Source organism: Excalfactoria chinensis, chromosome 1 (assembly GCF_039878825.1).
Source record: "Excalfactoria chinensis isolate bCotChi1 chromosome 1, bCotChi1.hap2, whole genome shotgun sequence".
NCBI lineage: Eukaryota > Metazoa > Chordata > Aves > Galliformes > Phasianidae > Excalfactoria > Excalfactoria chinensis.
Window position 1 is genome coordinate 95671587 of NC_092825.1, and position 15098 is coordinate 95686684.

At 39.2% G+C, this 15098-nt stretch overlaps 1 protein-coding gene across 1 annotated transcript in view; it reads left to right on the top strand.

Moving 5' to 3' along the window:
- The first annotated feature begins 3655 nt into the window (after positions 1-3655).
- NCAM2 (neural cell adhesion molecule 2) overlaps positions 3656-15098 on the top strand; it is a 237785-nt gene continuing 226342 nt past the window's right edge. The window contains 3 exon segments of the mRNA XM_072327161.1: positions 3656-3720; positions 3722-3790; positions 3792-4075. Coding sequence (XP_072183262.1) covers positions 3671-3720; positions 3722-3790; positions 3792-4075 — 403 coding nt within the window. The 5' untranslated portion in view covers positions 3656-3670.

Sequence of the window (15098 nt, forward strand, 5' to 3'; positions counted from 1 at the left end):
AGGAATTTATCCTCCTTACACAAAATCCACGAGTCTCAGCATCTGAGTAATCTCAAGATCTTTTTATATTTCTCTAACAGGAAGGAGAATTCTTTATTTAAAGCCACTTGAAAGAGATTGGAAACTTTTTTTTTTACTTTTTCTCATAAAATTTTAATCCAAAACGTTAGTAATTTTAGATCTTTATAGAAGTCTTTATAAGATGTTAAGAACTTGAAACATAATAGTGGTGCAAACACTTATGAAACTGCCTTTTGTTTATTGTGCATCATTTCCTCACCACAACAATGCTGTTATTCACTGTTGTATAATTTATCCCAGTGCCACTTTAATTGTGCTTTCAGCGTTCATAGGAACGCATTCTATTTGGGATAATTACTCACTTTGGAGATGATCAGCAATTTGGTTCAATGAGCACCTCTGAAAATTACCCTAAATGTCTGCGGAAGGAGTTTTCTTGCAAGTGCAAGATACTAGAAGGTTGTTGTTTTCTTTTTTTCTCCTTTTGTCTTTTCCTTTTCTCTCTCCTTTCCTGTCCAGAAAACATTTGATGGATGCTCTAGAGCATTCTGTTTCTGCTGTTTACCAGTTATTTCTTTTTGTTTGTTTTCTTTCTAACTGTGACACAAACCAACAACCCCCTAAAAAACCTAACTTTAAGGCACTTCCTTAACATTTCAGTTTATTTAAGACAAGTAAGCAAATCCAGATGGATCCCTTGGCAACTTGGGTGTCCACAGGGAAACATGTATTTCAGTATAAATATAATTATGAAATCATTGCTAAGATTTAAATTTCTCTATCTAATTACATTTGCATCGAACATGCAATCATCAATCAATTTAAAAATAAAGTAATCCTTGCTATTCCTGTTTAGACTGCAAAAACACCATGGAGATGGGTCTTTGTAAACAAGTTCAGTCAGAAGAAGTTTATGGATCCCCAGCTCTTCTAAACTGACTTAAATGCAGTGATGAAAGCTTAAAACAGCTTTGTTGCCAGAGCCCATTTCTGACACATTTATTCATACCAGCTGATAGGCTACCGTATAGGCAATCACACTGACTTAACAAGTAATTTACACAGGGAAAAAGAGCGTTCTTGGTATCTTTCTATCTTTTTTGCTAATTTCACAGGTAGTAAAACTTTTTAGTAGAAAAGTTGTGTATGTCAGCACAGTGGTAAAAGCTGGAGAATACTGAATGTAAGAAAAAACCCAAACACTGAATTTACAGATATCACTTTGATTCTGAGTGTGGTATAGAACTAGTTGTAGATGCTAAGTAGATCTGTGGTACTAATAAAATGTGTGTATGATATTATGTAATATTTTTCCCTTCCTCTCCCTGAGATTCTTCCAGCAAGGCTTTTCAGTCTCTGTATTTTAATTTGCTTCAAGAACCTGTCAGAGTTAATGCTCCCACATTTTAAATATCCACCTGGGTAAGAACCCTTCTCTTGAAGATACATCCCTTGGCAGTTCATACGAGATGCTCCTCAGAGCAGCTGATTTCTGATATGGTAGTTCTAAAACAATCATAGCATGAAAATGTATTTGCTTTCTGCGATCTTGTCTGATGGTCTTCTCCTAACCGATTCTGTGTTTGTTATACATGTGCTATGATCCATAAATGTCTTCTAATTCCCTAGTATAAGCACAGCCACAGAACTCCTTGTCAGTTTTCCCCCAGTAAACAGTATCCTCTTTAAAGAAAAATGCCATTATACAAAGAATGGCGAGCATTACAGGCGTATCATTGACACGAATTAGTGTCTTACAGCACTTTGAAGTGCTCATCTTTTTGGTTCATTTAATGTATGGTCACAAACAGATTATAGACTCATATAGACAAGGATGGCAGAAAACCTGAGCACTTTGTCTGCATCTTTCTAATCTCTGACTGCATGACCTCAGCATGATCTGGTTCAGTGTGATACACATTTTGAAATCCTTCTTATGTAAAAAAATAAATAAAGAAAAATCAGTAAGGAATAACGAAACCCTGCCTACTTATTTTTTTCCCCTATCTTCTCTCCTTCCGTCCGCTCCATAATCTTAGAATCCCTGCAACATATCCACCAGGTAAAAGACGATACATATGAGCACACCTGGACCTCTATGTCTACTGATGGACAAACCAGCTGCTGCCTCTGGACCTCTGTGTATACTGATGGACAAAACAGCTGCTACCTCCTCCTTCAGTGATGAAGATTTATCACAATAGCATTATTTCTATTATGTGTACTTCTCATGGGAAAACAGTTTACCTACTTCTGTATTGTCTGTGGGATGCCTGCTGTATGCTGATTTCATGTCTATGTACACATGGAGACCAAGGTGTTTCTGCATTACCTCTGGCCCTTAAGCAGTCTAGGTTAATACCATATTTGTTGTTGATGGTAATTGAAACCAAAGATAAATTTGACAGTACTTCATAGTGAAGGTTTCTTGATTTCTGTCCAGTAGGACTTACATTTCCTTAAAGGCTTTTGCATGATATTTGATTTAATCTTTCTGTATTACTTCATTAATGATGTCTATTTCTGCCACAGTTGGGCACTGTGGCTGACATACTATTTTTATCTGATGGGAAAGCGGTCACCAAAAAGCCTCTTTTCATTGTGCTTTCCTGAACCTGGGCAAGGACCTTAGCTAGAGGTGTCTGGGAGACATCCAGCAGAATGGCTCTAAGTAGAAATCCTTTTGTCACCTAAAAGGTTCAACCAAAGCTGACTCATTTTGGATTTCCATAACTAAGTGAGGAATCACAGTTCCATGTCTGACAGTAGGTATTTGAAAACTAATCTGTTCATTTTTATAATAGGCTGAAAACACCTTCACTTTCAAGAGCAGCATTCCTTGTGATGTTGTCAAGCTGTAAGTCCTGATGGACATCCCACAGATTCACTAAGAAACAGCAGACAGCCCTCAACCAGTACTTGCAGTGCATGATTCTGAGTATCCTAAAACATCCTCTCTGGAGGAAAGATTCCCAGTTTCACTGTGTGCCTTGTTCATCCCAGAAAGACCTGCTGAGCGTCTCATTTCTTCCTCCCACATCTCCTAATTTTGTAAGACGACTGTGCAGCAAGACTCAAGCTGAGGGATTTGTCTCCCTTCCCCCCTCCTTAAACCCAAATCCTGTTGAAAAGGGCAATATATATATATATATATAAATTATTAGGGGTCTGCTAATTTGGATTAATCTTTTATTAACTGCTAGCACAGCTCGACATTAATATAAATCCACTTCTGTCTCCTCTCACGTATCACACAGGTGGCAGGGCTGCAAATTTATAGAAGCTGCTCTGGAGACCACGGCTTAATTAATGCGAGGCAAAAAATTACCTCTGGATGGAAATCCATCTCCTTACTTGAAAGCGGGTTTTTATTTGTTACCAAGTAAGATTCTCAGCCAGACAGCGCTAAAGTACAGTAAAGGTAAGCGAGTTACTTTCCGTTGGCTTCCTTTCACGCACAGCCGTGAATAGCAGAGACATTCTCCCCCTCCGTACTAATAAAACTCAAAACGTGCGAGGGCCAGCAGACGGTCTGAAAACACAGCGGCGAGCCGCAGCCACCCGCACAGGGTCCCGCAGCGCGCTGCCTCACGCCACTCAGCGCCGCCGCCTCCGAGCGGTAGTGCCGAGGGCGGCCGAGCCTCGCCGCATGCCACGGCTCACAGTGCGGACTGCCCACGTCTGCCCGCCGCCCCTCAGAGAGCAGCCCCGGTAGGGCCACGGCAGTCAGGCTGTCGGCAAGCACGGAGACAAGCAAGCAAAGGAAGAGACTACCCGCCGCCACTCAGCTCGGCGGAGGAATCGCCCGGCGGTGGTTCGGTCGTTCGCATGCCGCGGAGGGATCCGCGCGGGGCGCTGTGTGCCCGCCTCCTGCGCGGTGCCGCTGCCTCCCGATATAGTGCGGCGCGGCGCGGTGCGGGCAGCAGTTGGCGGGTGGCGCTGTGCTGTGTGGGCTGCGAGCACCTCCAAGTTGGGACTGTCCGCCGGCGTCAGCTGCTGAACATGAGACTCCTGCCTCTGTACCTGCTCGGATTGCTCCTCAGTAGCGGGCAAGGTAGGAGCGGGGTTTTCTAGATATATATGTGTGTGCGTGTATATATATATATATTTTATATTTTTCCTCTCCGAATTATCGCCGCTACGGTGTATCCGCGCTCCGGCACTCAGCTTAGCGTGCAACTAGGGAAGGAGGAGGAAAAAAGAAACCGGTGTGTCACCCGAGTGCCGAATTAAAGCGGATCTCAAAGTTGTTCCATTCCCTCGCCCCTCCCTTTCCTAGCGGTCTTCGAGGCGCGGAGAGAATCGCTTATGAGGAGGAAAGGGGGGAAAAGCTGCGAGGCGCTCCGCGCACTTCGCCGCTCCGGGTTGTGCTTTCTTTTTCTTTTTTCTTTTTTTTTTTTTTTTTTTTTTTTTTTTCCTTGGAGATAAATGTGGGAGGGAATCCAAACCAAGTGAGGGGAAAAAAAAAATATAATGAAATAATAAGAAGGAATTTGGGGGATAGCGCTTTAAAATCCGCGTCTGCGCGAGGCGGAGGCAGCGTGGGTACCGTTGTGGGTGCTTGCGGGGAGGCAGGCGGCCGTAGGGAGCCGCTCCCGGGGGCAGGTGTGCGGGGCGGCCCCGTGTGCCCGCGGCTCCGCGCTGCGCGGTGATGCTTTAATAAAAGATGAATATTGAGGAACGGGTGGCTGTCACCTGCGTGGTTACCTGGGGCTCAGCCCAGGAGGCGGCGGAGCACGGTCGTGGTGCGCGGTGCCTTCTGCTAGGGCTGCTCGCTGTGCTCCGAAGTGTTGATGCAAGTTTGAGCGTTGGTCGGTCTCGGCAGCCGCCGAACACCTGAGAGCAGCGCCCGCGGGAAGGGTGGGCGGCAGCTCGCGGCTCTTTTTCTTTTTTTCTTTTTTTCTTTTTTTTTTTTTTTTTGAGGAGGAGGTGTCAGGGAAAATAATTAAAAATAAATAAATAAAGAAAGAAATGCGCTCGGTGTGAGAGGAGCTCCGCGTGGGAGCGACGGGGAGCGCCCCTCGGGCCGTGCCGGCGCCCGGCAGCAGGGGGCGCCAAAGCTCCACGGCGCCGCGCGGTCGTCGGCCCCGGGCGCTGCCCTGCGCTGAGCTCTGGGGTGTCGGGCCGGGCGGGCGGACAGGGGGGAGCCGAGGGGGCGACGGACCGCGGCTAGGAGCCTCGGCTGGACACCGTCTGGCGCCCCACGGAGCGGCGGTGCTGCCCGCTGCGCCTGAGCGGGGTGGTTTGGGGTTCAGACCGCTGCTCCGAATGTCCCCACCTTCAATGTACTTGCCTCCGAACCTCCTACCGTGCAGACATTTTGTCTCGGTGTTAAGTAGTGAGACGCCACCGGATGCTCATCGTTTGCAGAGAAATACTTCTCTGCTTTTGCCACCTCGGGACGAGCTCGGCTTTTTTCTAGACTAGCTATTGAGAAGCAGTCCGGAGGCTTTCCAGTGCAGCTAGCGCTGGCTTGGCAATGGAAAAGCATCCCTGGGTCTTCCTGTCGATCTACCTGAGTGTAATGGTTTTAGGAACCCGGTTCCTCTAACGGAGGAACGGCAATAGGCTGGTTTGCAAAGTGTGATTACTGCAGCATGGGAAGGTCGCATAGTTTCAGTGCCTTCCTATTGCAAATGTCAGGAGTTAAATAATGGAGTGCAATTCGAGATGCAGTTAAGCAGAGTTCTAGAAATGATAGCAAGACAGATACAGTAGAGAGATGAGGAGGATGAAATCTGACTAAATCTAAGACTAATAGTAAGTTATAAGTGTCAAAACAAAGAAATAGTCCTTTCTTTAAATTTTATTTATTTTTTCCCTGATGAACAGAGCACAGTTGCTTTAAGGTGGGAAGGATTTTTGGAGAAGCTGTGGAAATAGTCACAGAGCCTCAATGCACAGTGAGGGATAGCAAATGGAAGTGGGAGAAACGTCTGTGTAGGGGAAGGTATTGCCTTTTGGGTTGGTAGGAGGAGAGGGATGTTCTGCAGCAATTGCTTTAAAGATAAGCACAGATTTGGTCAGGGGTTTATCATTGCTTTCTGTATTATTTTATTTCTTGGCACCTCCTCCAAGTAATCGTGACATGCCTTGAGATAATTCAAATAATCTTAGAGAGAGGCTGTTCCAAATGTTCTGGGTGCTTATCCTCTTGATATATGGTAATTATGATTTTTTTTTTCTTTCTTTTTTTACTTCTGTTGAAGAGGGGATAAAGAAGAATTTGGACAGTTAAGAAAACCCCAGTAATGAGATTTGGATCATTTGCTTCAGAAATACAGAAAGTCTTAGGCTGAGGATATGTATTTTTAAGTATGTAGCTGCAGTAGATGTCATGAAAAATGACTGAAGCTTCTTCAATGTGAAGTGCTGTTGTCTAAGACTGAGGCGAGGAAACTGTGATGTGTTTGTTCCATTCCAGAAAATCGAAGCAGTTTGAAAAACAAGTGGCTGACAGCAGCCCCTTCTCCCAGCCCCCTTGTGTTGAGAGCTTATGAATGTCATAATTATCTACCAGGGCCAAATATTCCCTCTCCTAATTTCATCACAACGGAGGAGTTTAACTGACAATGTTATTATGCTAAAACAAAAGGATTTTCCTTTCCTTAACCTTTCAAAGCTGTCCAGGGTGAAAGGCTCAAATTTAATTAGCTGCACTTTAATAAATAAATGAATAAGCAGTAAACAAAACTCTCCCCTTTTACTACATATAGTGATATGACGCTCAGAAGAGTAGGCTTCATTAGTTTTTACCAGTGTCTGGGGACACTGGCTTAGAGTGAATGAAATGGATGCCTTCTGAGATAGCAAAATCCTGTTTCTTTTATTGTTCTACATAACCTGAAGAACTAACTGTGTGTTAAAAGAGAATTTGTGATGCTGCAGTATAAATTGCTTCACTTGCAGAACTTGATCCATTTTGTGCTCATCCTCAGTATTTGTTTTGGTGAGTACTTATTCAGTCATTGTGCTTGAGGTTTCCTCTTCTTGCTGCTTTGATGCAGAGTTCATTTTTGTTTTTAATTAAGCATTTCTCTTTGCGAGTGCTTTTAAGGAACTGTTTATTAATAAAGACCATTTGCAAAAGACACACCAACGTGTGCATCTTGTTTCCCATGGTGTAGTCGCTTCCTAGAGCCTTGCTGCTTTCTGCTTTTTATGTTGGAATCACGTGAAATTTTGAGTTTTCAAAATCAATGACAATATGTCTGCTGGATTAAGTGGAACTGGTATTCTGGCTCGAGACGTAAACTGAAGTCTGAAACCTGTTCTGTGACTTCAGCTAGCCATTATTTTCTGTTATCATAGATTTGCAGCAAGACAAAACCAATTTGTCTACTGTCTTCCCTCCTTTTCACTCCTCAAAAAAAAAAAAAAAAAAAAAAAAAAGTATAAAAGTAATATTTGATCTGCATATTTATTTATTTATTTTCTTTTTAAGCTTTTGGAACTTCTCTTCACATGTAAATGAGAATCAGACTATCTGCCTAAAAGTAAATTGGCTGAGGTTTTCTAGCAGGGTTTCTTCAGAGTGGATTCTTAAGAAGTATGTATGTAGCTTTGTTTTGTGCAGTCCTATACAAAAGGCTTTATTTAGGGAGACTTCTGCATTTGCAGTGGCTTTAAATCATGTGAAGTATGATGTAGTCATGGAGCTGAAGCTTTAGTCTTCTGTAAGAAGTTGAATAGCATCACAGGTGATATCTCTGGGAGCTTTACTGTGGTGTTATGCCCACTTCGTGTATTGTTTGCCTTTAACAGGTTTTTCTTAAAACGTTTTGAGAACATATTGGTTATTTGCCCTTTCATTGACCTTTTGAGGTGCTTATCCCAGATGATTCATGCTTACAGGTTTCCTTCCAGCATACTCCAGTAATCCTCCAGTTACATTCATAATTGCCATTTGATTCCAGCATGAAATCAAGTCAAGTTAATGTGATATTTCGTAAGACGCGTGTTTTAACTGCATAGGTGGTGGTGAGTTGGAGATCCATTATTGGAAGAGTAGGACAGAGTTATCTAGACAAATAGCATGGGCAATATCTCATACTTTAAACAGTTTATGGTAACATGCTTTGGTATTTATAGGATAATTGCAGTGCACTAGAAGCATGCTGCAAGGTACTGTTGCTGGCCATTTGAAATTGATTTTCTTTCTGGTAGCTTTTGAAATTCAGAAATAGAGGTGGGCTTATGGATAACCTGTTAAATGGATCTTCAGATTGGAATTAAGTCTAATAGATTAGATCCAGATATACTGGTATCTAGCATGTCTTTATCTTAATTATATTGATTATTATGACCTAATTGCATACTGTTCCACCTTTTTCCCATCCTTAGTATATTCAGGTGCTTTCTAGTGTGGGTAGTTGACTAAATTCATCCAACTTTTGATATCGGTTTTAAAACACATAATCTGTGGATGTCCACCTCTGGTAATTTAATCCTGCATTCTTTAACAGAATCTTTTTATTGCTTTTGAGCTCAGTTTAACTCAGTACTGTGGTTGTGTGACTTTAGATGTTTTTAAAGGATGTCAAGAAAATGAAAGGAGTTGATTTTAAAATAGCAAAATACTCTTCAAACTTTGCATAATAGTTATAATGTCTTAAATCAAATCTTCAAAAGCGAAGGTACTGAGCTTCTTATCTTTGTTTTAGGGATACATTTATATATTACTTGTTATCATTTGGTTGATTGCATTAATTGGAGAGATCCTGACTCTTAATTTTTTATTTATTTTTTTTTAAGGGAAAGAAAAAATGAGCTAGAGAAGTAAACAGGGAGAGTCACCTGATTACAGCTATTTGTATTTGCAGGTTATGTTATTAAAATATTGTTATAGAAAACAAAAGCATTTTAAAATTTGTTTAAATATAGCATGGAAAAATATAGTATGGTATCAAAGAATATGTGTATGCATACAGAAGCCTTCTTTTTAGAAAGCTTTTTTTTAGCAAGAGTCTAAATAATCTGCGTTTGGGTAACTCTTTGTGAGCATTCATTGCTGGTTGCACTTGTGCCGAAGCTGCTGTGATGTGCAGGAATCTGCAGTAGGCTTTGCATAAGGCTGTGGAGTGTGTGAGAGCCTTGCTTGAAATGGCAAGTGGCGAATAGCTTTAACTTATGAAAAGGCATGGGATGGGGGTAATATTATCAATGCATGGTACCTTTGCAATTCAGGAAATGGATGTTTCCCTAAGTAACAGAAAATTTATCTTTGTGTGTTGGAACTTGGGTTGTTCGTGATATAAGATGTTGCAGGAGTAGTGGCTACAACTGAGATCGTATAAGAAATCAAGGTTTCATGTGGAATAAAATATTTAAGGCAGCTGTTTAATTATGAAGATGACTGTAGGCATTGTGGCAGAACTCTCATACTTGGAGTCAGTGGATAATTTCCACTCACTTAAGCTTTTGTTTGTATGAGAGTGACGCAGGACCACTTCAAGTAATTATTTTATTCTCTCATCTAAGTTAATTTGTGATGAGGTAGACAACAAAGTGTATCAACTACAATTTCATTACATGGTTTCTGTCTACATGTAAACACTACTACCATTTCAAGCAGAAGTTCTGAGTTGTTTTGTGCTCCATCTTTTTAGAAGAGAAATAAGCATCTGTTTGACTTCATCTGTCTTTAATGTAGTGCACCAGAAGCACCAAAAAATAGAATGATTGAGTATTTTAAAAACATAACTGAAGAAATAATTTCAGTGAACCTTAAGCAAGGCTCTCATAGCTCGTATACCACCACTTTCCCTGCTGTAGGTATGATCTGATACCATCAAATCATGGATGTAAACTGTCCAGATAAACTTGGAAGGCTACATTAAATATTATGGAGATTTAGTCAGCTTCTTTACAGCCATGATAGGCAGGAACAACAATAAATTTCCTCTCATCCGTGTCCTATATGCATTCCTTCAAGAACTAGCTCTCCATAAAAAGCATAAAACATCAACATGTTCATTTAAGATATAGTAGTGTGTGTGTTTTTTTTCCTGAGGAAAAAAAAAAGGGGGGGGGGGGGGGGGGAGAGCAGAAGCAGGCATTTTTCTATTTTTCTTATTGTGCTTTTAGAAGGGTACACAGCTTTCTATTTACTATTCTAATTATTTGAGTAGTGTTGCTAAACAGCAGACAAAGGTTGATGAATAACTTCACAGTCCAGAAATAAGCAAAGCAATACATAATAAACTTGTAGCACATGAATAAAATATTAGGATGTGAATGAAAATTCCCTTCTCAAAATGACTTTTCCAGTTAGCTACAACTGCAGCATAAATATTCAGTTTAATATCAGCTTAAGTAACAATACCAATTGTTCGGCTATAAGCTGAAATTTGTACTTGGAATTCATGTATGCAATTCATAGAGCTTCTATCCTCATGGCTTTGCCCAAGTGGTACTATTTGAAGTATAGTCTGAATTCAGTTTAAAAACAAAATCATTGCTGTCAATTTTCTTACTACTGCAATGTTTCGCACAATATTCAGTCAAGCTGCAAGCAATTGCAAACCCATTAATTTCACAGAGCATCGTGCTGCAGCTGAATTTGACTTGTTTGAAGTCAAGCCTATGCTTAAAATGATAGAGTACTGAGAAGGAAGCATAAAGCTGTGCATGGAGATCCTTTTAGTGTGTGTCGTAGATGGGCGTGAACAGGCAAGAGTTGATTCTGTCTCTTGCTGTGAAGTAGTTTTCAGTTCTGATCATATAACATGAATTTTCTTCTTCACTATGACATGAAAGATGTAATTGTAGTGACAATGTCACCATCCAGTTGTTTGCCTTTTTGTTATCTTGATTAATCAAGGCAAAATAAGCTAAATATCCACAGATTGGAGGAGAGGGTAGAGAAGAAAGGCCATGTTAAATGTACTCTTGACCACTTAACGGGATTAATACAGTGCAGCATTGTTTTTGAAGTTATTAAACAACTCAAATTAACATTACTACCAAGTCAGAATTGATACACTCAGTGACCTCGCGATCTGATAAAGACAACGTGAAAAGAAACAGGATAAGTACAGAATGAGTGGTAGGTTACTTCTGCAGCATTTAGGGATTCTTCAAGTTACATCTATGTGATCTTCCTTTATAATATCAACAAATCTCTGATGTGTGAATTTGTTTCTAAACCTTTTAATACTCTGATCTACTTGGTGCTTTGTCAGTGACTTAACCAGAAAGATGAAGAAAGCTTGAAAAAAATAATGCATGTTAGGTTGCTTAGTTGTTGTCTTTAAAGTAATGAGTACAGTAACATTAATAATGCAAAGAAAGTGTAATGAACAATAATTTGACTCATCTTTTCTATGATGTCATATGTACCATAGAGAGAGGTCTACCGCTCTTCTGAGTGGGGATTAGAATTAAGTACTGCACTTGTGGACTTCTCAGAGGCTTTAGTATGCTGTCTATTTTTTTCTAGTTTTCTTTTTCCACTAGTACTTTGTTTCCTAGCCTTTTGGTAGTGGTTATCTTTATCATTTGTTAGATAGATAAATATTTTAATTTTAATCTGATCTGCATCAGGCTAAATGTAAGCAACCTCTTTGTTAGTAAGACTGTATTCTTCTGGGGATTGGGAGGGCTATAATTGATGTCACAGGATCTGCCTTATGTGTGAAGTGGAGGCTGAGATTTTTGAGCAGTTACTGCAGTAAAACAAAACACTTTGATTACAAGGAGGAAGGCCCTAGGAATGAGTATGTGGGAAGTGCAGAGGCAATTGAAATCATGATACAAGAATGAATGTGTGTAAGCAGAATGAATGTGTGTAAGCAGAGTGGAGAATGTCCAGTACAAATATTAATTACTGGTTGAAAAAGCAGCAACTGTAGAGCATTCCAGTAGTGAGAAGGAGGAAGCATGATTATTCTGAAGATGATCTTTATTGATTTATGAAAGTATTACATGCAGTGAGTTTCCAGAATGTCCCAGGAGATTGCCTCAAGATATGTGCTTTTAAGGCACTTTCCATGTAAATGTTCTTGAAGTGTACCGAGAAGAGAAGTGACTTTCAAACTGCTGAATGATACTTTGTAGAAATTACTATTCCAGTGTATCTCATTTGTTGGTGGGTTTTCCATAGTAGAAATTGTTTCTGAATTTGGTACAAATTGCTGGAGTTTCTTCCTTACTACCTGTTGCAGTTTCTGCTGATGTGACCAGATGTCTGCAGGTTTATGAAGAACAGTTAAGCCCTACTAAGCCGTTCCTAGGAAGACATAAAAAATTCAGATGCTTGACTATCTAAAACTTTTTTTTTTTTTCCCCTGTGTTTTTGAATGTTGTTTTTGTCACATGTTCAGAAGTGGAAGGAAGTTGATCTTAAGAAATGGAGCCTTAAGTTATATGTATATTTACATGCACAAAATTATTATTACAAAGATAAAAACGCAGAACAATGGAACATTGTGGCTTTTGCAGTTGCTTAAATGATTTTGTCAGACACCCATATTTCACAGTTGAATTAAGTTTGGTTTTATTAGTTTTGGCTTTTTGTCCCTCAATTTTAATGTGAATCTAATTTTGTATCTGAAATTAAAGATGAATTACACTTAAGTGGGCATAATCACCAGTAGTAATTTGAGTTTTATGAAGAATACAGTGATTCATGTATTCTGCATTTGCAAAATAATACCCTAACTTCAGATTTATGAAAAACTGCATGCTGACTTTTTCCAGTAGACAGTACCTGTTGCGTAATATGAATGTTGAGTTTATCTTCAGCATTCACTATTTATTTTAAGAAAATTATATTATGTGAGGTGAGTTCTGACAGAATTGTGCATACCTGTGGTCATGGAACTGAAGTCAATGGGAGGCTTGTGTATTGAGAGTGCTGTTTCAGGGGTTATACTGATTGCAGCTTTCAGGGCCTGATTGAAGCTTTTGGTAGTTGTATAACTCCTGTGTGTGGGGGAATTTCAATTTAGTGAAGAATAGAAAATCAAGCTCTGACACCATGTACCTATAGGTAGTGGGCATGTTTATGAAGTAGCACTGATAAAGCATAGCAGCAATCCAACAGCATGGAAGAAGTAAGATCTGAGGTTGTGTTCTGACATAACAAACATATTCAAGACATGAGACAAAAAATGATGGTTTTTATTTTAGTAGTTATGCAGAAATCTTACTGTAAGGCCATGATTTTTGTTTTGTTTTCCCCGCTCTATGAGCATATGAGGAAGCTGAGCCTTGTGTAGTTAATCGTTATGTGTCACTAGGCTGTTCCTGCTCAGGCATAGCTGTGATGGGGAGTTTACTGTGCAGAGTTTAAAAAATAAATAAATATATAAAAATCACCCTTTGGTTCTGCTCATTTTTTTTGAGGGATGTGATTTACTTTGTTTTGTTCTGTGCCTTTGTGACACTAGTCAAAATTGTTCCTTGGATGTTCAGTATTCATAGCATGCCTGTGGGTCTGTAAGCATTGTGTCTGAATGATAGATGTGAAATGGATTTCTGCCTGTTTATGGCAGCTACGGACATTGGGTTCAACAGCTTTCTAGCATTTAGTCAAAATAATCCTTCCCAGCACCTTTGCATTATATTTCTTTGAACAGTTTTGCATTATGCAACTGGAATATGTATAGAATACATGTTACCGAGTATGGGAAATTTCTTTAGTGATGTTTTCCTGTACAGTTCCCCTAAAGTCACTGTAGACTTTGAAATTTCAACATTCTTAGTAGTAAAATTATGGGTGTTCATGTAATGTGATGGTGGTAGTAGTAAATTCAGTCTTCAAGTGTATGATGTAGTTGAGAGAACATAGAATTGTATTTTGCTTACATACTGCTTACATTAAAAATGAATTTTGATATTATGTTCACTTTTACTATCACTTACAAACATTAGGGTTAGTTAAGATTCTTTAATATGTTCTGAGTCTTCAGGAAGGAAATATCTGTTCATGCAGCCTTTATAGGTTAGGTACCATGTTATATTTGCTCTTTGCATACAGGAGTGAATGTGAGCAGAACTGGTTGGGGAAATTACTGCTTCAGTGAGGAAGAAAAAAAAAAAAAAGCTTTGGGGAAAAAAAATAGCTTTCCTATGAATAGTAAATGTTTCATTTTTAGCCATTCAGGATTAAATAAAACCAAAAAATACTCCTTTTCAGGGGAAGAATTTTTTTTTTTTTTTTTTTTTTTTTTTTTTTTTTTTTTTATCTTGGATGGGAGTTCTGATACTAGTTTCTTTATCACTATTTATTTTATGTAATATGCCTGGAGTCACTGAATGGACTGAAAGCTTAGAAGAAAATAGTACATTTATTGTATAAATGTTATTCTAGAAGCTATTTTAAGTATTTTTATATTCAGTAAATATTAATATTGCTTTAATGCAACTGAAGTTTTTTATTTTATTTGTATTTATTTATTTATTTTGAGAATGTGGAGTTCATTGGATTAAATCCTGTAAAATTTCTTGGTATGTTCCACTTAGTGGAAAATTGGTAGTGAAAATTAGCCCTGCAGAAAACATTTTATACTGTTTATTGCCTCACTGGATCTATTACATGTGACCTGCAGGTTTTAAGGAAGTGATATCTGTATTTGTAAAGCACTAAAACAATCCATCTGCACAACAATATGCTATTTTTACCTCTGAAAATAGTGTAATGAATTTTCTAACTATATTTGTAGACATTTGATTAGAGGAGTGTTTTAACAAGGAGGGGGTAGGAGAATTTCTGTCCTAGAAATAGCTGCAGATCTGTGACAAGGAATTATTAAAAGATGGAAAAAGTGAGAGTAGAAGTTTTGCTATGGATTTATTGGGGTGGGGTGGGGGGAGTGCGGTGGAAATACATAGGAAAGCAAAAGCTTTTCTTGACAGTGCTTTTCTACAAAATAAACATTTTTGCAGTTTAAGTTTAATCATTTGGTAAATACTTTTATGCAAGGCTTTATTTTTGATTATGTAAATTTTGCTTTTTTAGTCTTTACATTGCAGAAGTACTTCTGTGATCCTGATGTCTTACAAGAAGGAAAATAAGCATGGGAACAGTTTACTTTCTCAAAGATTCATTCAATTAACTCAGCTTTGCCCTACTT